This window comes from Neolamprologus brichardi, chromosome 15 (assembly GCF_056152115.1).
Source record: "Neolamprologus brichardi isolate AB-2024 chromosome 15, ASM5615211v1, whole genome shotgun sequence".
NCBI lineage: Eukaryota > Metazoa > Chordata > Actinopteri > Cichliformes > Cichlidae > Neolamprologus > Neolamprologus brichardi.
In genome coordinates, this window is record NC_142118.1 from 37,705,135 (window position 1) to 37,729,187 (window position 24,053).

General features: G+C 39.2%; 2 protein-coding genes across 3 annotated transcripts; one reads left to right on the forward strand and one right to left on the reverse strand.

Annotated features, from left to right (window-relative positions):
- The first annotated feature begins 524 nt into the window (after window positions 1-524).
- LOC102789502 (vitellogenin-1-like) lies at window positions 525-15,835 on the forward strand. Its single transcript, XM_087852837.1, has 34 exons — window positions 525-573; window positions 2,737-2,757; window positions 2,873-3,024; window positions 3,111-3,362; window positions 3,440-3,601; window positions 3,683-3,831; window positions 3,905-4,067; window positions 4,158-4,315; window positions 5,313-5,478; window positions 5,575-5,700; window positions 5,795-6,013; window positions 6,098-6,315; window positions 6,402-6,499; window positions 6,589-6,713; window positions 6,783-6,884; window positions 6,985-7,104; window positions 7,197-7,386; window positions 7,594-7,687; window positions 8,907-9,092; window positions 9,199-9,319; window positions 9,397-9,601; window positions 9,683-10,350; window positions 11,520-11,636; window positions 11,752-11,832; window positions 11,906-12,106; window positions 12,211-12,353; window positions 12,433-12,568; window positions 12,641-12,764; window positions 12,858-13,038; window positions 13,114-13,208; window positions 13,304-13,398; window positions 14,355-14,520; window positions 14,595-14,756; window positions 14,840-15,835. Exons 1-34 carry the CDS (start codon window positions 534-536, stop codon window positions 14,929-14,931), a joined length of 5,328 nt encoding a protein of 1,775 aa, XP_087708963.1. The 5' UTR covers window positions 525-533; the 3' UTR covers window positions 14,932-15,835.
- On the reverse strand, window positions 15,547-22,638 carry LOC102779742 (afadin- and alpha-actinin-binding protein-like). 2 transcript variants are annotated; one of them, XM_006791937.3, is made up of 14 exons: window positions 22,521-22,638; window positions 21,046-21,151; window positions 20,675-20,826; window positions 20,245-20,448; window positions 19,946-20,056; window positions 19,679-19,814; window positions 19,473-19,548; window positions 18,479-18,659; window positions 18,168-18,318; window positions 17,761-17,897; window positions 17,349-17,522; window positions 17,117-17,234; window positions 16,768-16,915; window positions 15,547-16,663 (listed from the first exon to the last, which is right to left on the reverse strand). In XM_006791937.3, the coding sequence occupies exons 2-14, from the start codon at window positions 21,062-21,064 to the stop codon at window positions 16,534-16,536; spliced, it is 1,737 nt and encodes a 578-aa protein (XP_006792000.2). In that variant the 5' UTR covers window positions 21,065-21,151; window positions 22,521-22,638; the 3' UTR covers window positions 15,547-16,533. The 2 variants fall into 2 exon arrangements, with proteins under 2 accessions (XP_006792000.2, XP_006791999.2); XM_006791936.3 differs by having other exon boundaries at window positions 16,768-16,918.
- Window positions 22,639-24,053: the final 1,415 nt, after the last annotated feature.

Below are 24,053 nucleotides of genomic sequence, written 5' to 3' on the forward strand. Positions count from 1 at the left end.
AAACCACATTTGAATAATTTAATGGAGAGATGCCACAAATGTTACAACATTAAAAAAATAAATAAATCAGTGGCACTGGCTTGATTTGATGAGACAAATAATATTTAAGCAAACACTTGACATGTATGTAAACAACTGAAAATGTCAGTGAAACCTTATTTTTAATGAACCTTTTTGCTATTCTTATATGAGTCTTTTGGATAAAGGGAGACTAGTTATATGTCAGGGAAAAAATGAAAAGATAAACCCATCAGCAAATACACTGCAACAAAAAAAGATTGTTGTGAAAAAATTCTATTTTTCAGTTTTACTTTCGAATGAAACGCAATGAAAATTTCTACACATCACGTCAGGGCTTAGCCTGCCATATTTGAAGAGAACAAGGGCAGGTGACCCTAACTTTTCATCCACTGATATATGAGTGCAATGATCAAATGTCCAGGGGTTTGAATCATACCTTCCTGCAATTTGTCAGCACAAATTTCCCTTTAAAAGGCTGCCTGTCTCTGCAGACCAGCACCACCCTGTCAGCAATGAGAGCGCTCGTGCTCGCCCTGATTCTGGCCTTTGTGGGTGAGTGATGATGTTTGTGCAAAACTTTGCTATTTTATAAATATGTTCAAAAATAATGCTGATTTCATATTTGGAGTTTTATTGATTATGCGTTAAGTGGTAATGTCAGTGTAATGTAGGGTCTTTACCCAACAATAAAAAGCACCTTGAAGCAACTGTTGTTGTGATTTGGTGATATGTAAATAACCTTTGAATTGAGTTGAATGTAGGTAAAGACAAATTATAGTTATGTACTTGTTATAAATTGGTAGTGGGTTTATCCCTCTTTAAAAAAAAGTTTTCATTTTTAGGCATATGTAACAGAAAACATGCTGCGTGTTTGTTACATATTTGTTACTTTATGTGAATTTTAATATATACAGACTAGGGGTGGGGAAAAAATTGATACTGTGTAGTATTGTGATATTTTGTTTGCTAATAATGTATCGATACAGGGACAGCAGAAATCAATATTTTGTTACAAAAAGGTTTTTGTGCTCTGACTTCAGAGCATGTTGATCCTTTTTCTGAGCAAGAATCCTGACATTCCTTCACTGTCCAAATGTGTTTAACTTGTTTTTGGCAGCAATAAACATGACAGTTTACTTATTTTAATTTAAGACATGTTTTATTTTAATTAAGTTTAAAACTTTTTTATTTAATGTAAAATTATATTTTGTTTTAATTTACTTTCAAATTCTTCAGTTGCTGAAGGGGCTGCATAGTTTTCATAAACTGCATAGTTCAGAATAGCTATAATTGTACCAGATGGTTGATTCAGTTAAGTTGGACTAGACTGTAATACAAACCGTTCAGTTTGTCAACAATCAAACTGAAATGAGAGAAAGACTGAGTGTGAGACTTTGATATTAGAGAAAATGAATATTGATAAAGTTTACCTTTATGTACAGAATCTGAATATTGCAAAATATTTTAAAAAATTGCAATAATATCGTATCGTGGGATGTATGGTGATTCCCACCTCTAATACAGACCCAGCAGTTCAACTTTTCTTGTAAGCAGGGAGCTAAAACCTAGAACTAGAAATGAAAAAATATTTTAGCTCACTTTAATAACTAAAATCAATTCAAATGATCAAGATCAGTTTAAAATGGGTCATTTTGTCAGCTACTGTAGACTCTACTTACAAAGAACCGCTAAGTTTTGTACAGTGTGACTTTGTAATGGGGAAAATTCTAGTTTATCCTCACATTTTGATTCAGGTGTTTAGTCACTGTAGGAGTTTGTATAACCTTTTGTTTCTTAGATGAAGGGTGTGTGTGTTTCAATATGACCAGGTGTAACTGCTTAGCTATGCTTAACCATGTTTCACTATGTATCTACTGACTGTTAAGGTGTAGAAGGACAAAATTCCCAAGAAGACCAGTCCAGGTGCTTCCTGGAGCATAGGTAGTGGGAAGTCTTTCCTGCCCAGCAACAGTCGGGTGGGATGAAAAATAGTTGTAACTGAAAAGATGCAGGGTGTTGTGTGTGAGGGTATAAAAGAGACCTGTGACGTCTCAAGGACAAAGCTTTCATGATTGCAGAACTGTGATGTTTGATGTGCGTTTGCTCTCCTGCATGCAGTAAATAAAGAGGCTTGACCACAGCTGACCTTGTTGCAGACGTTATTAACAGAAAATTCCACCACAACATTCAAAGACATTCAAATTTCCATTTCCAGCAAAACTTTGCATATCCACTGGTTTAGTTGCTCATCTTTACTACTTCATTATCTGAATTAAAATAGAAGTCTTATTGTACACAATTATACTGAAATTTCAGAGCAGAGTCTTTGGAGCGACATGCAGTAATTTGCACAGTAAATATAAATCATAACATATATAAACACTGCTGAAAAGCATATGCAAGCCCATTCATATGTTTTGGCATTGTTTATGGATTCAGATTCTTTTTTGTGTGTTTTCTTTTTTTTCAACAGATTTTTCTAAATCTCTTTGTGCTTTGAGTCTCTGGCTCAGTTTTGAAGCATGCTTAGAGATTTGGGGTTGAATTAGCGGTTTGTATAATCACAATGTTTGTCCTTTAACATTTACAGTGCACTGCTTTCCTTTTACCTCTGGTTTTAATTTGTAAAACAAAATGCAAACTATGTTTTCCAATGTTGTAATAGTTTCAAATTTTACTTGCTGTATTACTGATTTCTTTCTTATTTTCTTACAGCTGGTGATCTTCAACATCAAGGTAAGTTTAATACTGTTTTCATTGTGAAACATAAACTGTAGGCTTGGTTTAGAGTTTATAGTTCATATAATTTCACAAATGAGTCATATAAATTACATTCACTGACTTCTTCCAGATCCTGTTTTTGAAGCTGGTAAAACCTACGTGTACAAGTATGAGGCGCTGCTCCTGGCGGGCCTGTTAGAGAAAGGTTCAGCGAGAGCTGGACTAAATATCAGCAGCAAAGTTAGCATCAATGCTAACGACCAGAACACATACTTCATTAAGGTAAAGATCAAAATCCTGCACAAGCTGCAGTCATTTTACCTTTTACGTGTATACTAATTGAATTAAACCTTACTCTTATATGAAAGCTTGAGGAACCTGAGCTCCAGCAGTATAGTGGAATTTGGCCTGAGGATCCTTTTATCCCAGCAACTGAGCTGACTTCATCCCTCCAAGCTGAGCTCACGACTCCCATTAAGTTTGAGTATGTCAACGGTGCTGTGGGAAAAGTCTTCGCCCCTGAAACCGTCTCAACAACAGTGCTTAACATCTACAGAGGTATCCTGAATGTCTTTCAGCTCAACATCAAAAAGACACTAAATGTCTACGAGTTGCAGGAGGTTGGTGAAAGATCTTTATAAATCTGTGTGTGACAAGAAGTTGAATCTCCCTACTGAATATGTGTGCTGCTCTATAGGCTGGAACTCAGGGTGTGTGCAAGACACTTTACTCCATCACTGAGGACACAGAGGCTGAACGTGTCTATCTGAGAAAGACCAGAGATATGAGCCACTGTCAAGAAAGAATAACTAAAGACATGGGGTTAGCATACACAGAGAAATGTGGAAAGTGCCAGGGGGTAGGTTTTACACATTTTATATCAGGGAAACATCTGTGAAAGTGATGGGATGCATGACAAGCAACAGCTTTGTTCTTACAGGACACTAAAAACCTGAAAGGAGTTTCATCATACAGTTACATCATGAAACCACTCGATAATGGCATCCAGATCAAGGAGGCATCGGTCCATGAGCTGATCCAGTTCTCACCTTTCAGCGAGCAGCATGGAGCTGCCCATATGGAGACCAAGTGTGTCCATAACAACTGTGAATATAAAAATTGATTCAAAGAACACAAATGAACTTTTCTTTCCACATTTAAGGCAATCCTTGATGCTCCTTGAGGTTGGAACACCCCCTTATGCACCCACTACGCCACCACCCCTGGCTCCGTATTCACACCGTGGAAATCTCACATATCAATTCTCCACTGAGCTTCTTCAGTTACCCATTCTGCTCCTCAATATCAATGACACAGAGTCTCAGGTATTGTCATAATTAAGAGGTTATTCCTAAGACATGAATTAAAAGTCTGTACCATGCTCGGTGATGTCCTGTTTACCCCTGTGTCACTAGCTCGAGGACACTCTGAATCACCTGGTCAAACAGGCTGTAGGCAGAGTTCATGAAGATGCACCTCTGGAATTTTTGAAGTTTGTTCAACTCCTCCGTGCAGCCTCCAATGAAACTCTGGAGAACCTCTGGAGCAAACACTCAGGGAGTTCTGCCCACAGGTGATTTCACTGATTGAATGTTTAACCCTTTAAAGCCGCTCAGAGCAGCACGCTCTGTTTTGCATAACTATTTTTAAATCCCAGTAGCTCTGCAACCACGTAAGCTAGCGCAATAATTTTTTTTGCATATGAAACCGGAGGAGTTGTACTTACATCTTATGCCATCAGCTTGTCCTAAGTCACAGTTTCCTTCCACATATAGCTTTGCAAAAACTGCATAAAAAGCACTTGCAGCAACAAAAACATAATATTCCAGAAACACGCTTTGCCGATCCGATGAGCTGTTCATGACACTTTCTAGTTGGAATAGACGTCATTTCGCGAACTTTTGCACGTCCGCCATTACTTGCCCGAAACCGGAAGTGACGTCATTTTCGCGGATATGTAGTTTTTTACCATCAGGGCCTCATGAGCCTATACTGGTGTTTTTAAAAGTTATCTTTGACTTTATGACTTTCTGTGTCGTTTCTGGGATGCTTAGGACTCATATTGCACTGCTGGAAATAGTTTATTTTGATGCATGTGCCGCTTTTTTGCAAATTTGAAGTATAATATTTATTTTTGTTTTTCCTGCATAAAAATTGGTGTATTTCAAAAATAAAACTATGAAGACACTCAAAATGAATTTCCTGTGGTGGGAAACTATTTTGTGCAACTTTTTTATATTTACAGTTTTGAGGGATAAGCCTCTTAAATTTCTCTAACTAGAAATATATGTTAAAAAAGCAAAAACGATTTTCAATTTTTTTGTAGTTTATTGCACTTTTTTGCAATTTATGTAATTACTATGCACTTAATGCAGACATATTATTAAAATCTGGGCTATAATGGTTGTATTGATGTATAGCAACTTGAAATGCTCCCAAAAATGGCTCCACAGCATGTAAACATATAATATAAGCTCTGGTGGACTTGGTTCTATGGTAGGTCTTAAAGAGTTAAAATATCATGTAAAGATATTTGCACAATTTTGCAAATTTCCTTTTTATTGTTTCAGAAAATGGATCATGGACGCTATTCCTGCAGTGGGAAATGCTGATGCTCTGAGATTTATCAAAGAGAAATACCTAGCAGAAACCATAACTGTGTTTGAAGCCGTTCAGGCTTTGATTACTTCGTTTCACATGGTGACAGCAACCACCGAGGCCATTGAGGTCATCGAGGTCGGTAAATCTCAACATATCTAGTGAAGTCAAGTTATTTTGTCCAGAGTAAGACGGGAAGTTTTTGAATGAACTCTGACATGTTTAATGTTTTAGAGCCTAACAAAGGAAAGCAACATCGCGAGAAACCCAGTTCTGCGCCAGATTGTATTCCTTGGCTACGGTACCATGATTTATAAACACTGCTATGAGAGGACTTCCTGTTCTGCTGAGCTCATACAGGTAATAAAACATTGACCTTACATGCTGCTGTAGAGTCACGTACACATTTAAGAATGAGAGAACGGGTGATTTACTTCCTTATTTGCTCTTGCAGCCCATTCAAGACCTTCTTGCACAGGCTCTGAAAGATGGAAACACAGACGACATCATCCTGTTCGTGAAGGCTTTGGGAAATGCTGCGCATCCTTCTAGCCTCAAGACAATTACAAAGATGCTGCCCCTACATAGTAAATTAGGTTCATCACTGCCAGTGAGAGTTCATGCTGACGCCATGATGGCCTTGAGGAACATCGCCAAAAAGGAGCCTAAAACGGTGAATTATCAACGCAGAGATTTCCTGATCATTCTGGTTTTTGCACAAAGCTCCACACTAAGTCTGCGCTCTCTTATACATTAGGTCCAGTATTTAGCCTTTCAGCTCTACGGGGACAAGACTCTTCATTCAGAGATCCGCATGCTTGCGTGCATGGTGCTCTTTGAGACAAAACCTTCAATGAGTTTGGTGTCAGCTGTTGTTCATATTGTGAAGACAGATACAAATTTGCAAGTAGCAAGCTTCACCTATTCCCACATGAAGTCCCTGACTAGGAGCACCAGCGTCATTTATGCCTCAGTGTAAGAGTGCTTTCTAATCCTTCGTCACAATAAATCTCTGTGATTTGATCCATCCTGCAGTGAGCTCTTTCATGTTATCCCTGCAGTGCTGCAGCATGCAAAGCTGCCCTGAGAATGTTGGGCCCAAACCTGGACAAACTGAGCTCACGTTTCAGCAAAGCCATCCACGTCGACGTCTATAACAGTGAGAATCGCCGTGCCCGGTTTAACTAACCCGGATCTTTATTTCCGATTTAATAATGTTTAACTGCATCTCATTAAACTCTCTGTTAGGTCCCTTTATGCTTGGTGCTGCCGCGACTGCTTACTACATCAATGATGCTGCCACCATCATGCCCAAATCTATTACGACTAGGATCAAGGCTTTCTTCGCTGGAGCTGCTGCTGACATTCTGGAGGTAAAGGAAACCGAAATCAGTCCAGATATTTAATAACTAACCTGAAAGTTACTTGTCTTTTTTTTCTAGGTGGGAGTAAGAACTGGGGGACTACAGGAGGCTTTTCTGAAAAACCCAGCAGTTTTTGATAGTGCTGACAGGGTCACCAGGATGAAACATGTCATCAAGGCTGTAAGCAACACCATAAAGTTACAAGAATGACAGGGACGTCTTATCTGCAAAATGAAACAGAAGACTAGTGATCAGTTGGACTGCATCTCTCTCTCTACAGCTCTCTCACTTGAAGTCTGCACCCAACAGCAAACCCCTGACTTCCATCTACGTCAAGTTTTTTGGACAAGAAGTCGCCTTTGTTGACTTTGACAAAAACTGGTTTGACAACACCTTTAATGTACGATTTAAACAAACAGCCCATCAACCTAAAGATTAGTTTAATCACGATTTTGCAAGACGCAATATTTATAAAATATTCTTCCCCTGCAGCTCATCTTTGGCAATAACGATGCTGACACGTTTGGTAGAGAAGTTTTCAAGGCTCTGCAGTCTGGTCCTACTTGGAGCTTTGTTAAGCCTCTGCTGGCTAATGAGGTGAGACGTATCATGCCTACTATAGCTGGTTTTCCCATGGAGCTCGGTCTGTACACTGCTGCAGTGGCTGCTGTTCGTGGTCAAAGTGAGTAAATGCTAAAAATCAACTAAAACACCTAATATTACTTAACGACCTAATATTTCCATCAACACCAAAACTTCTTTAAAAGTTTTGAGCATTTTTTTAAACTTTTTTCAAAGAAAGAAGAAGTTGCAAACTTTCTTTTAATAAATTAATATGGAAATATCATAACAATGTGCAGAAAAGTAACTTTCTGTTCTGTTTTCTTAGTGAAAGTCACGACAACTCCAGCTCTGCCAGAAGACTTTTATCTCAGACACCTTCTCAAGGCAGACGTATACATTAGTACCAAGGTCACGCCAAGGTGGGGCAATAGCTGTCGCTACAATAGTAAATGGCTAATACTTTATAATACACCACATAACTAAGGGTTTAATTCCCCTGGAATCAAGTGGGAATTTCCAAGAATTTTACCTGAAATTATTTTACCTGGATGGTTCACACCAGCATAATGAATGAAAGTTAAGCTACTTGATGGTTGGAGAACCTAAAATACAGCAGGTACCTGCAGTGTGAGATGGGGAAAGTCCCCACTGAAAATGGCTTAATTTTGTGTTTGTGCCTCAGTTCCTGTAAAATACCTGAAGTTACGCACTACTTAAAATTACTTATGCATGACTCAAAACTCTTCATGTACTATTTAAAACAACTTACAGTGTAATTTGTGTCTCTTTTCTTGCAAAATAACCAAAGTTACACACTGCTTACTCACTATTATTGTACTGTACTGTTTAAATTGCTTACAGTACAATTTGTCTTTTCCTGAAAACACAATACTTATAATTACTTGCATACTACTTAAAGTTACTTATCCATGAATTTTTTCCTTGTTTTCTTAAAATTTAAAAAAAAGGTACAATTTGTGTCTCTTTTCCTGTAAAATACTCAAAGATACGCACTACTTGAATTTTCTTAAGCAATATTTAAAGATATTAGAATAGAATAGAATAGAAGAGCCATTTATTGTCATTGTACATGTACAACAAAATTGCAGATGCTCCACACTATTTGTGCCAAAATAAAATATAAATAGTGTACAGCAGGAATATCTACAATCAAGAGGGATATATACAAAAATAAGGGAAAGGCGCACGTTAGAGAACAAAATAGTTGCAAACAGGTTGGAAGTAGTGCAAAGAAAAGGTCTGAATAGAGTCTGTGTGTAAGCGACCTGAGTGATGCAGGTATTTATGTCTATTTAAAATTACTCAAATTATAATTTGCATAATTTATGTCTCCATTCCTCTAAAATACCTGAAGTTACATGCAGATTAAAGGTACGTGTGCATAATGTAAAATTACTAACAGTGTAATTATTATTTTCTTGTAAAAAACTTAAATTATTACCCTTATGCAACTGTGTCTACCTCTGGGTATTTGTTGGTAAATATAATTATATTGTAATTTCAGGTATAATATAAGGAAATTCCACTTATTTCTGGGGGAATTACCGTCTTGGGCGCCGGCTGTATTATAACGTGTTACCAACAAATGTAATATCATGTTCAACTGTCCTCTTCTAGTGTGGCTGTGAACACATTTGCTGTGTTCGGGGTAAACACTGCCATACTCCAGGCTGTCATGGTATCAAGAGCCGAACTCTACTCCATTGCTCCTGCCAAAACTGAGGTCACATTTAACATCCATGAGGGCTACTTAAACTTCACAGCTCTTCCTGTTTCAGTGCCTGAAAACATCACAGCTGTGGAGTAAGCCATGACATCTTTAATTTATTGCATATTCCTAAACATCGCTTCTGAGAGGCTTTTACCTTTGCACCGATGATTACGGTTCATCCTTGCTTCTCTTTAACAGGGTTGAGACTTTTGCTGTGGTAAGAAATCCTGTTTCGGGAGAAAGTATCACTCCTGTGATCCCTGCCAACCCAAGACAGATTCTTATATCGAATAACACTTCTTCTGATGCTACTGATGAGGTGAATTTTAAACCGTTTTAGATATATAAAAAAATATTGTGTCTTTTTTATGTAATTTACATACTTTCTCCTCATAGTCAAGATCTGCAGAGTTCATTTCTCAACGTCAGACAGCTGGCATGCACATCAAATATAAATTGGTGAAGAGTAAGAAGAAGTACTGCGCTCAGACTGTTAACGCTGGACTCAAGGCCTGTCTCAAGATTGCCACGGCTCACATGGGGGATGCTGCAGTGTATAAACTGGCTGGAAAGCACTCTGCTGTTTTTTCTGTCATACCAAGTAAGAACTTAGAAAAGTGCTTTTTCTAGTGACACAGTGCAGAAATTAGCTGCTAACCGCATTAACTGATGATGCTTTCAGTCGAAGGTGAAGCTGCTGAGAGACTGGAATTAGAGGTTCAACTTGGAAGTAAGGCTGCACAGAAGATCATCAAACACATCACCCTTAGAGAAGAAGAAATCCCCGAGGAAACACCAGTCTTAATGAAGCTCCACAAAATCCTGGCCTCTACCCAGAAGAATAGCACCATGTCCTCCTCCTCTTCGTCCTCCAGTTCCAGCTCTCGCCTTCCTGTCAGATCCTCTTCCTCTAACTCCACTTCATCCTATTCTGGCAGGAAGACCATTGATGCAACTGCTCAACAAGTCCAGTTGCTGAAAAGACGTTACAGCAGCAGCAGCAGCAGTAGTAGTAGTAGAAGTAGTAGCAGGAGTAGTAGTAGTAGTAGAAGCAGCAGTATCAGTAGTAGTAGTAGTAGTAGCAGCAGCAGAAGCACAAGTAGTAGCAGCAGCAGCAGCAGCAGCAGTAGCAGCAGCAGCAGCAGTAGTAGTAGTAGTAGTAGAAGCAGCAGTATCAGTAGTAGTAGTAGTAGTAGCAGCAGCATAAGAAGCAGCAGCAGCACAAGCAAAAGAAGCAGCTTCAGCTTCTCCACCTCTGTCAGTGCTTCCAAGTCCAGCATTGCATCGAGCTTTGCGTCGCTCTTCAGTCTTAGTTCAAGCTCTTCTCACTACAGCGTGCACCACGGAAAGGTAAACATGTTGTATTATCAGTGTTGGGAAGGTTACTTTTAAAATGTATTCCATTACAGATTACAGATTACATGTCCCAAAATGTATTCTGTAACGTATTTCGTTACGTTACTCAATGAGAGTAACGTATTCTGAATACTTTGGATTACTTAATATATTATCATGCTGTTTACAACTACATGAATGTACTATTGCTGTGATTTATTACTGTTACTGAAGGTCCGCGGCTCCGAACCGTAGTAAAGGGACCTCTGGCTAATACGGTGGGTTCTGTGTCGGCTCGTAGCTGAAAACTAGCTTTACTTTGTTGTCTGGGTCAACTTTGCTAGCAGAGACAGAGAGAGGCGTTGAAAGGCTGCTCCAACTGAACTTATTGTTTCAGAGGAAAACACGAACACGGTGTACAGTCGAGTCTTAATAGCTTACTTACAACTGGGCTCGTCAGGCTCTCTTCTTGGCTGCAGTGGTTATTATTATATTTACATGCTTCCAGCTCCCGTTTTTGCTCGATGACAGCTCGTACTTTTCCTTTTTCTCCCTCCCTCGCTCACAGACACATAACGGGTATGGCAGTCCATTCTCCCTGCAGCACGGACTACACTGCCTATGATGCTACATTCTTTAGAGCTATACCTGTAGCATTCTGCCTGTTAGCTTAGCACAACAACAACAAAAAGGCCTCTCTCACCCAGGAAACACGCAGAGAGAGAGCGTCACCCTGTAACCATGGCAACCGTAACGCTGCCGCCTGGAACAACAGAACGTAGCTGTCAAACAAAACCCAAACAGTCCTGACCCGCCACAATATGAAACAGAGAAGTACCGCCGTGTAATCCATTTATTTCAACAAAGTAACTGTATTCTAAATACCACCTTTTTAAACGGTAACTGTAACGGAATACAGTTACTCATATTTTGTATTTTAAATACGTAACGGCGGTACATGTATTCCGTTACTCCCCAACACTGTGTATTATATTCAGACAAAGAGACGCTTGAGCTGTCACTACTACTGTTTGAATATTTATACTGTATAAGTCAGCATTTTATTAATATTCTGTTTTCTATCTATAGTTTTAATTGATTTGAAATCTCATAGTTATCTGAGTATTTGTGACAGCAGAAGGAAATATGGCCACTGTGGTTGCTGACAAAATGTTTCTTCATAGCAACCTGCGAGTCATCGCCACACATCGAAGGAGAATCACAAAGAGAAGCACAAAGAAAATCACAAAGAGAAGCACAAAGAGAAACACAAGAAAAACCGCAAGGACCACAAGACTCCAGTGAGAACCCATTTACACCATGTTTGAAAGTATGACAATACTGCACATTGTACAGTTTGCACAGGTGGTAACTTGTGTCATGTCTTTCGCATGGCACTATATGGCATTCTTGTAGCATCACACCTCTAAAGCCACATCGTCCGAGGTTTTCAAAAGCAGAAGAAGTGGCTCAAGCTTGGACGCTATCCAACATAAGGTCAAATCCCGTCAAATCTTCTTCCCGGTGAGGGATTTCATGGATGTACTCACATGAATAATTGTCCCCACAGAAGCGGTTCCTTGACAGTCAAGCTGCCATGTTTGGCGTGATCTTCCGTGCTGTTAAAGCTGACAAGAAGCAGGGATACCAGTTCATTGCTTACATGGACAAAACCACCAGCAGACTTCAAATCATTCTAGATGACATTGTTCCTGATAACAACTGGAGGCTCTGTGCTGATGGAGCCGTGTTGAGCATGCACAAAGTCAAAGTGAGACACTGTCTGGCTTATTTTTGGATGTTGAACTAAGCATAGCACGAAAAAAACGCACCTAAACCTTTCTGCCATTTGTCGTTTCGATTTGTTCTTTCTAGGCTAAAATGAACTGGGGAGCAGAATGCAACCAATATGACACCGCGATTACAGCGGAAACTGGTCTTGTCGGTCGAAACCCTGCAGCTCGGTTGAAGGTGGACTGGAATCGGTTACCGTCTGATCTCCAGCATCGTGCAAAGACGTATGAAACTTCACAGACTCTGTCACGCATGTCATACAGACAATATGAAACCATCTGATATTTGTAAATTCTTTTGCAGGATGTATAAGTACATTTGTGCTCACGTGACAGCCGGCTTGATTCAGGAAAAGGACAAAAACAGCGACAAGCAGCTCTCGCTTACTGTGGCTGTAATATCTGACACGATCATCGACCTGATTTGGAAAACACCGAGAGTACGAACAGCAAAGTTGTTGTTTCAAAATCACATGCTTTGATTTTTCTCACAATAATTATTCTGTTTACAGAGCACTGTTCATAAGCGGGCTTTGCATCTTCCCATCACTCTGCCAAGTAACGAGATCAAAGATCTTACTTCCTTCAGTGACGTCTCTGGAAAGGTCAAGCACTTGTTAGCTGCGGCTGGCGCAGGTAATGGCTCGTGCCTGTCATTTAAAGGTGGACAGGCTGTGTCCTTTTCTGACATCATTTAATTAAAAAATGTACGTTTTTTCCCCTCCTCAGCTGAATGTAGCTTCACCGGCAATACACTGACCACATTCAACAACAAGAAATTAAAGAACGAGATGCCCTCAAACTGCTATCAGGTTCTGGCGCAGGATGGCACAGACGAGCTGAAATTCATCGTTCTGCTGAGGAAGGATCGCACTGGACAGAAGCAGATCAGTGTGAAGATTGCTCACATGTAAGATTTCATTAAATACGCGAAAGAAACTCTGTTTTTTGACAAAACTGAGTCTTTTTATTTCTTCTCGTGCAGAGACATTGACCTCTATCAGAGGAGAACCAGTGTGACTGTGGATGTGAACGGGCTGGAAATACCCACGAGCCACCTGCCGTATCATTATCCCCGAGGTTTCTATGCAGTCTAAAACCTTTGAATCGGATTTTGCAAACAGATCTTTGTGTTGAAAAAACGAGAGTAATCATGGAACCTGTTTGTCTTACAGCTGACATCCAGATCAAACAAAGTGGCGAAGGCATCTCTGTGTATGCAGCTAGCTATGGTCTTCATGAAGTCTACTTTGACAAGAAGTCATGGAAGGTAAAAGCAAAACTGATAACTCTGGTTATGAGCTTAAAAGGAAAAACGAAAAAGACCAAGAGAGATGGAAATTCAGTTAAAACTGACGTCTGATTCATTTCATTTCATTAATTTTTTTATTTATTTCACACTTGGTACAAAAAATCAAACAAACCAACCACACTTTCTATCAAAAGCACTACAACCATGTGTGAAAAGGAGCAGGAAGAAGAAAATATTCTTATTAAACCCCGCCCCCTATCTACAATCCAATTTATATTACAAGTGGGCACCAAAAATCAGGGAACAAACTAACATTAACATTTATCTCCGGTCCTAACCCAAACCAAACAACACATTTACAATCAGAATATACCGCTCCACATAGTAACAAGGAGAAAAATTTAAATTAAAATAAATAAAACAAAAAATTATAATGGATCCTTTTTCAATGAACTCCAATTTCATTCACATTCTTCATATTGAGTTATCATTTTAAGCATGTAACACTTTTTAAAACAATGTAAATTTATACAATTCTTTAAATTATACTGAAGTGAGTTCCACAGTCGTATACCTCTAACTGTTGGACTCATTAATCTTTGTGTAGTCCTAGCTAACTGATGCTTAAAATAAAATTTCCTTCTGCTATCTTCTCCCCCTGAACACAATAAAAATACTCTTTGTAACTTAAAGGGCAAAATATTATTTTTAGCCTTAAACATAATTAATAGTGTCCGTAATTTCACTAAATCTCCTAATTTTAATCATTTCGATTTTATAAATAATTTATTTGTATGTTCTCTATATTTAACATTATGAATCATTCGTATCACTTTCTTCTGTAATAAGTTTAGAGGTTTTATAGTATTCTCATATGTATTCCCCCAGACTTCAATACAGTAACTAAAATATGAGAAAAACAATAAAAAATATAAAATGCGCATTGTTTTTAATCACGTGATCTTACGACGCAGATTAAAGTTGTGGACTGGATGAAGGGGAAGACTTGTGGGCTCTGCGGAAAGGCTGACGGGGAGACCATGCAGGAGTATCGCACACCCACTGGATGGATAGCCACGACAGCAGCGAGCTTTGCTCATTCTTGGATTCTGCCAGCTGAGAGCTGCAGAGACGCCGCTGGTAAGACAAAGATATCTGATGTAATCATGGCAAGTCTTCATCTATCAGGAACCCTAAAATCCCTGCTGTTACAGAGTGCCGTATGAGGCATGAATCGGTGCAGCTGGAGAAGCAGGGAAACATGCAAGCTCAGAACTCCGAGTGCTACTCTGTCGACCCTGTACTGCGCTGCATGCCTGGGTGCTTCCCTGTGCGCACCACCAACGTCACTGTTGGCTTCCACTGCCTTCCAGCTGGTGAGTCTACAAAGATTAAAGATGCAACATCGTAGAGAAAAACACTGAGTTTCTCATTATTTTTGCTCCCTTCACGTCCGCAGGTTCCAGCCCCTCCAGCATGTATAAGAGCGTGGACCTGATGGAAACTACAGAGAGTCACCTCGCCTGCACCTGCACAGCTCAGTGTGCTTAACAACAGCACTGTCAGTCTCAATCTGTACCGAATAAGACTGTTTATTACATTTATTGTAACACAGAGACAATAGAAATGAGATCATCTGTGAAATAAAGTGTGAAGCTGAACGCACCCATATAAATTCAGTAATTGCCAGTTTTCCTTCTGGCTTAAATAAGTGATCCATATTCTCCATCCACTTCCCTGCTTTCTGTGATATCATCCACATAAATGCTTCCCTTATACAGAGTGGTGACTGCAATTAATTCGCACATGCCAGATGACAAGTGCTGTGTAATTCTCCAAATTTTGGTATCGATCCAAACACTGATAGTGGGACTATTAACTATAAAGGCAGCTTATGTAGAGAAGAGCAGTGCGTTATCATTTATTAGATACATCATAATCATTTTGCAAATTCTGAACGCCTTTTAAAGACTAATACTGTGATTTTTACTTTACACAATAATTACTTAAACCACTAAAACACACCTTTCAGCTTTTTGTGTAATTTGAAAGATTTTTTTGGACATGGAATGTAAATATGCCTGTTTCCAAACAGCTTTGGGTCAACTTCTGTTGTTTAAATGTGCTTTAGGCTATGAATGAAATTAAACTTAAGAGGATAGAAACAAAGTATTGATCTGATACCCATACCCAAATATATTTGGATCAATCCGTCCACCTCTACTGTTGACTTCGAATGAACTAGTGATTCAGAAACGCACACACAGTGATGTCCTAAAGTCAACAGAAGTTTTGTATACACTCATTTTGTGCAAAGGAAGAACATTGAAACACACATTAATGAATGATGCCGTGTTTAGTAGACAAAACCAAGTGTATTCTATTCATATAGATAAAGTATTTTATTTTACCTCTTAATAAACACACCCATTGAATCGCTGTAATTATTGGTGCCATGGTATTCTTTTTATAGTGCATTTTGTTTTCCAGTCTCAATCCACCACAGAGGAATGGGAACCAGGAGAGGCAGTGATGATAAAAAAAAATCAGTGATTACTTCCCCGATAGAAGTCAAAACTATAATGAGCGTGAACGTGAACATGTCATTTAACATTTGAGAGGTAAATAACGGCCGCCTGTCAACACAAAGCTCCTAAAAGAAAAGTTCATGACAAATCATGTTAACGTCACAGTGGTCTAAAGTCACTATCTTCTATATAATATGTAAATTGTGCAAGATGTTACATTCTTCCTATTCAAAGCAGCAGATATACTACCTGTTATAAACCTAACAGCAACATTTACTGGAAAAATGCAGCCGTCACTCAGTCACATTCTCAGTGTTGTAAACAGAGAGCCGCCATACTTGATTTGATTTACCCAGTCACATATTGCATCAGCAGCATCTAAATGTCAGGTATGCCAATTCATGATTTACAGTAGCATAAATAAACTAACTACATACTATATGCAGCACATTAATACAGATCCAGCAAACCAGAACGTCACTCTTAACACTCTTTCCTTCTTAAGCTGTTTAATCGTTTACAGTCCATCTGTGGGCCTTTGGCATCCACCCATCAGACGCATTTGTGAGACATAAACACTGGACATTAATGACACGTCTGATTCAAGTGATGGGAGTTTTTGGCTTCAGATGGAGCTGTTCTTCTCCTGTGAGAGTGTGTGGTCCTCGCTGTACTGTTGGTGCTGGACGAAAACATCTGCACAAAACATGCCCGATTCCTCCACATGTTCCCCGTTTGTCTTTGGTTGCACTGAGCTGCAATCACATCGAGGGGAAAACTTCAAATTAAGTTCATGCAGGTACATTACGCCATGCTTATTACTAATTCAGAAACTGTGGTGCACATAAAGCAACCGCACCTGTTTTCTGGGATAAAGCAAAGCGTGCGATACAGGTCGGTGGTGGAAGCCGATGCGAGCGCGACACACCTGGGTGTGGGGGAGGCTGTGTCTGGATGACATTTGATGAGCTTTTCTGGAGCCGCTGACGCAGCCGCCTCTGTTTCAGCTGCTGGGAAAAAAAGAGGCAGATTTAATGACTGCTGGAATTGATGGAAATTACTCATCACTTAAAAAGAAACTTAGTCATAAGTCTATATGGATATATTTTCCTTTTTTCAACTCCTGTTAATATGTAACATTTTCAAACCATCTAAAGCAACTGCTGCTCTTCATTTTAGGGAAATTGATAGAAAAGTGAGAGACTCACATATCAAAAAGGCACTTTTAGATTTTAACAATGGGGTTTTCTTTGAGTCTGCAAACGGACTCAAGTTTAAAAACTGGTGTTTGAGCCATGTTGCTCGATCCTCTTCAAAGGCCTTCCTCTGCAAAATGAACCAAGAAAAAGGTTTTAAAAACAGTTCAAACACTGAAGTCAGTAACCTGTCATATGCACACAACTTTGCACAATATTGTAAACTAATATTTGTTTTAATCACCTCGTGGCTCAGTCTGATGGCTGCCTCTGTAAAGTTCTTCCTCTCCCTCTCAAAGATCTTCCTCTGCTCCTCCAGAGTCTTCCACTCCTCCCCGAGGCGCTCCTTCTCTTGAAGCATGTAGCAATTGCTTAGCAGGGATGCGGTTTCCTCATCACATGCAGAGCTTACCTGATGCTATAGGAAAGAAAGGAACGTGGATGGATTAATCAACAATTTATTGATTATTTATAAAACAAAACACGAACAACAGTAAGTCGGGTGTTCATTCCAGAGTAACGTGAGAAGTAGCAGACATCTCTGATCCTGTTTTTGGTAAATGTATATTACCTTTCACTCAACACCGATAAATATTAAAAACACTTTCTCTCTACACTTTTAAATCCACACAACCTCAGGGCTGATTCACCCGTACCTGCAGGAGCTGCTGCTGTGTTTGAATAAAGTCTTTGCACTGCTGGATCTCCAGCTTCAGTCTGTCCATCTCTTCCTCCTGAGTCTCTTGTGGAACAGCATCAGTGTTTTTGTTTTCCACCATCTGAACCAAGGATGCTAAGCAAAAAGCCCAAATAATTCATCAGATTTAAACGTGTCTTATAAATACTGAATTAACAATAAGTAAACACCAAACACAAAGTGACAGAGCCGCTGTATATAAAATAAACCATTCATTATCTTTTGCTTCCAATCAGCTCATAACATAACAGGTCCATGTGTGAATACTGACTTTTAATTCTTTGAGCAATCACAGCAGAGGCTTCAGTTAATAATTTAAACTATTATTTGAATTAGTGATGAATCGTTGATGTCACAGTATTTTACCTTGGCTGTCCAGTCTCTCCACGTGGCTCTTAAGTCTTCTCCACTGGAGGCGAATACTGTTGGTCAGTTTCTCCCGAGCATGAAAGCAATAAAGCTCCACACTTTCCTTACTGGAATCGAACACCTCTTCCTCTTCCTCCTCCGATGTGGCCTGGAGTGAATAAATCAATCAAACATTTTCCAGTCTGCTGGTAGCACATCTAACAAACATTTTTGAACGACTAAGTGAAACAAAGAAGGAGGCTGATTGTTTAAAATTGCGAGGAAATGTCATCGGCAGCTTTAAAATGTGACGGAACATTTTACACTACCTGTACGCCACTGTGCTCAGGTTTGTCGCTTTTCACAGCTGGTTTTCTTGAACTGAGAATGGACACCATGTCTTTTTTTATCTGCTGCAACACTTTCCTCAGCTCTGCATTTTCCAGCACGAGCTCTCTCTGGCGAGCGTCATAGTCGCTCAGCAGAGTCTTATACATTTCCCCTTCGTGCCTTATGAAGAGAAACACAGGTCTCTTATCAGTTAGACAGTTGCGCTCAATTTAAGAGGAAACATCCAAGATTAGTGCCAGCCATGTTTGAGGTTCATGCTGCCAAAAATGTTCATTAGAGTGACCTAGAAAACTGACAAAGGCACTAATCTGCTTCTTGTTTGAGGCTCCAAAGTATAGAGACTAACATAGAGGAGTTTCTCTGATCCAGAAAAGCTTCACCTATGTATCTGGGGTTCTCAGAGTGCCATTGGCCACCCTTACTAACATTTTATGCAAGCAACAAAGAAGATTGAGCAGAGGGGTCATTTCTCTAATGCCAACTTTCCACTCTCCAGTCATCTTAGTCACACAGATCTAGACGCCAGTGTCTCTAGGCGAGTGGTTATTGGAGGTTGCTGGTGAACATAATCACAAAGAGGTATGCAGTGATGCACCAAAGACCACCTTGTGATTAATTTGGTCACTAGCAGATAGCCGCGGTTACTGTAGCTGTCATGCTGTCTGCAAACACTCACCGAGTGCTAGTCAAACTGTGGAAGGTGCAACACAAACTGGAAACTGAGAATTTTGGCATTCGGAGTAAAGGTTGTGCCTCAACACTGCAACCAGTAAATAAAAAAGAATTGTAACTATTCAAGAATTAGTTGGAGAATATGCATTTTCCCCAGTCTCTAGGATCATGTGACTAAGGCAGTATCAGACTGAACCTCTATAACTTTGACACGTACAATCAATACTCTCAAGAAATAAAAGCATCTTCACACTAACAGTTAAATGTTATATAAATGACATATAAAAGAAGTGAACTAACTTTGCTTCTGTCTTTTCAGTTTTCCAAAGGCTTCTCTTCCCATCAGCTCTCCCGATGTTGTTTAATACATCAATGGCTGAAGAGCCCGGAGAACAAATGTGGGAAAAGAAGAAATTCTGAGACTCGAAAGGAAAGAAGTTTCACCTCTCACACACAAGACATTGAATTAACTATTGATGCAACGAATGATGTAAAGAGGATTTTACCCTGTTTCTTCTCCTTTTTGTCAACCAGCAGCTGATTCAGTCGTTCCTTCAGTTTGTTAAATTCTCTTTCCTTCCTTTTCATCTCGTGATTGTACTGGCTGGCCCGGCTTGCAATAATGTTCTGAAGCTTTTGAACCTAGGGGATTGTGAATAAAAGAAACTGTGACGTCTAATAAAATTGGCACCCTTTCTCCTGAAACCCAAATACCAGCCATGAAAGCCACAGATTGGTCTCACACTGTCTGTGGCAGCACTTAATAAAAATACCTCTTCTTTTTCATTCTTCAGACAGCTCTGCAAACTTTTTGCTTTCAGCTGCAGCTGCCGTTCTCTCTCAAGAAGTCCCGTGTTTTCTCTTTTAGAGAGTTCGAGCTGCTCCTAAAAAATAATGCAATGGGCAGGGACTCAGTAAAAGACCAGAAGTGTTTTGGAGAGCTTAACAAAAGGATGCACAACACAATGTAACGTTGTTTTTACAAAAAACAAAACTCGAATGCCAATTCACCAACAGCACGTTGCTTTACTACAGATAATGCTACCTGTGTTTTTTAGGTGAGCTAGTGTACCTTCAGACGAGTGATGGTGAGCTGCAGGTGATCGATACTGCTGCTAGATTTAAGCTGCTCCACTTCCATGCTTTCAAGGGCTCTGAGGCCCCGGCGCTGCAGCTGAATCAGGTCATACATGCAATTTAGCACAGCCACAATATTCAGCTCTGAGCTGTCGCCCGACTCTGTCCAAACTGGTGGGAGGCCAAGAGAAGATATTTCCTTTAAAGGCAGAGCAAAGGGAAAAGTGTGAAGGAGGACTGACACAAATTCTCTCTGTCTTGTGTCCCTGAAAAAAATCATTCAAATAAAGATTTTCTTTAAAGGCTAATTTGTTTTAGCAGAGAAAAAAAAGTACAAGACAAACGCAGGAGACTGCAGTCATGTACGAGTTTCAATAGAGTACCTAACATCAGTGACAGCTGTGGTAATGTGCAAGGCTACCAACCTGATTGATGTGTGACAGACATTGTTGCACATTGTGCTCTGTGCAGAAGGTACTGAGCATGTAGGAGTTTCTGTGCAGCAGCAGTGATGATTGGCTAAACTGTCTCAAGGGGGATGCTCCATATTCAACAGAGCTGCTGCGACCGTCCTTGACTTGTGGAGAAAGAAAGAAGCCTGTTAAGTATTGGACATTACTCTGCGCTGATTCAGTGTCTAACAATACATTTATTAGGTGTCACTAAAAATGGCTTTTATCAATCGTATTTATCAATTAAGTGTTCTTTACTGCAAAGCTGAGGTCGGCATTCAGAACTGAAGGTACAACACTGCACTGATATATATTCAGTGGCCTTTAAAGACGTCAAAACTCACCCAGGGAGGACTCTGGCATGTTTGCAGTGCAGACCTCAGGCTTTGTCTCTGGATCATCTACTGCATTTGCAGGACAGGCAAAGTTTTCCACCTACGCAGCCTGCTCCTGAAATAGACGATCAGATTAACAGCAGCGATTCAACTCGTCTGGATTACAAGGATTTGGGAGGCAGTGGTGAGAGATGGAGGCATGAAGCTAGAGAGCACGGTCTGAGGATAAGTGATTTATTCACTAATCAGTGGCAACAAGCTACACAGAAAACATCCAGCGCACTCGCAGTTACCCCACAGTGTGTTTATTTTAAAAGTTTAGCTTCAAATCTACCGATGTAGCTTTTGTTATCTAGTATCTAACAGGTTACAGTTTGGGACACAAGAGATCATCTCATCTCAATGTGCTTATCAGCTGATTAGACTAATCCCAGACAGACAACATGCTTGTTTGTCTGCAGGCACTCACGTTCAAAAACATGAATGAAAAAAATTATGTGAGGAAAGTATTTCCTTCTAACAAAATAAACAGTGTGCACTGACACTACTTCAAACATACAACATCCTTTTACAGCGCTTCACAAGACATGAGCTACTGTACCAGAGTGAGACCTAAAAATATTCATCTTACGCAGACATTTTTCCCTCTTATCACCATCTGTTATGAGAAGTGTGACTTTTAGGGGACCTACCTTTGGTTTCAGTGATACTTAATCAGTCTGCAGAAACAGATGGCAAGCCTTCAGCCACAAAGCCTGACGAGCATGGGCCCGGCTTATATAGACTCAACAAGTACTAACCTTTAGCTCATTAAGTCACCATTCACAAATTGAGTCCTGACAGAATGTGTTTACAGTGTAATGGTGAAATAATATAAAATAGTCACTGAAATTTTAGACCGGAGAACTTGATGGGATCACAGCAGAAACTAAACTAAGCCGCACTGTTTATGTTTACCGGGTGGAAGCTAAAGCTCTCTGTAGTAAATCTTTCCTTCATATAATAGTATAATATAATATAATATAATATAATATAATATAATATAATATAATTAAAAGTTCAGCTACGTCCCTTTATAAAATTGGCAGCTATATTAAAAACATCTCTAAAATTATTTAAATTGGAAATGAAGATTTTTGGCCGTTTGAATGAAGGATTTATTACACCATAACTGCGCAGTTGGTGTTCCTAATTATTGGAAACTCAAAAATCCCAGGTAAGTAAAGTGTCCAGTTACGCATTATTTTAGCTAACGTTAAGGTTTGCCGATGAAATTAAATAAATAAATAAAGCATAATAAAGCAAATGTTATTCGGGTTTCTCACCAGCCGTCAGCGCTAAACTAACGTTGTCCACGGAGCGCTACCACCGCAGAACAGTGAAAACAGAAGCCGGAGGGCTACCACAGCCGGACGAACAAGTTAGGTAGCCTCGACAGTTGGCGTTTTAAATGTTTACATCACGAGGAAACAAAACTTACTTACCTTACGATACAATCTGACACGTATCTCTCCAATGCAGCTCGCACCGGACCGTCTCCTTAAGCCCCGTCGTTCCTAATGACAGCGTACGCCACCGCAAGCACTCCAAGCATAGCGCTAATTGGCCCACTCGTTGTCTAGCAACCAAACATGGCTTATTGTGATTGGCCCCTCGCTGTAAAGCGTTTTATCTGCTCCAACAGCAAGTATTTATTTTATTTTTTACACTTATTATAATACACAATGTTAGTGATATATATATATATATATATATATATATATATATATATATATATATATATATATATATATATATAGGGGCACAGTTTCGTGAATAGTGGGATTATTCTGTAATCAGATGCATTCACCATCGTACAAAATTATCACTTCACATTAACTTTAATGTCTATAGGAAAAATTAATACTCCAAATTGTAGTTACAATGATCAAAATGACAAAACAGACATTCGTATATTACAAAAGCAATGTTTGGGTCAGACACTATTTTTTGTAATATATGATATACCCAATCCTGATTAAGTGTTAATCCTGATCAATAACTAAATAATGATATATTTGTTCATCCTATTGCCCTATCTGCATATTTGTTCTCTAAACAAGGACACAGCCTTTTCACACGCTGGTTTTCTGTCGTTTTAGGAAGCAATCAGTCACTCGTTGAAGTTGGGACCTAACTAAAATGCTTTTTAGTTAACTATAGTAATCTGGTGAAAAGGGCAGTTTTGTTAACTAAACTAAAACGTAAAAAAGGCTTTTAAAAATAAAATATAATTATAAAGAAAATATCTTTAGTTTTAGTATTTGTTGGTTTGGTAACCGTGTTATTACAACTAATAATGCCCAATGAGGCATTGATGCACATGTTTATTGAGACTTTGGATGTCTGCAAGTCTGTGAGTCAACTGCTTTCAAAAAGTTCTGTGTTTTTATTATAACACCTGTACTGATTTTCATAAATCTGACATAAGGCCTCTAGGCAAAAATAAAAGCTAATCATTTAGAAAAAATAATCAGATTTTTTTTAACACATAAACTAATTTTTTTTAAAAAAAGTCAAAATGTCAAAAAATAATAATAAATAAAAATTATTAGAGAATACAAAACTATCACAACTCTTACTTCACATTAACTTTCAAACAGAAGATTCATGCACAACCTTTTCCCTGTTGTATTGAGAGAAAGAAAATGAGAGTGGCTGAATGAGAGAAGAGAGTCATATTGCAGAGTGTCTCCCCTTTGAATTTTAAATAAAGCCATTAGGATTGGATGGAAGAGAGTAGCAGCTGAGGCTCCATCTGAGTAAGACATCAATGTCAGCTCTTCAGCCCTGTCCCCCGGGACCGAGATGTTAACCACTCCCTGGTAATCATACTGCCACCACCCACATAAAAAGAGGTTTTAGGTTACCATGTGAAAAGAAGCCAGAAATGTACAAGATAATGGGAAATGAGTACAAATATCTGTTACACGCATTTATATTTGGAGTGAAGTTTCCCTGGCTTTATAAATGTGTTT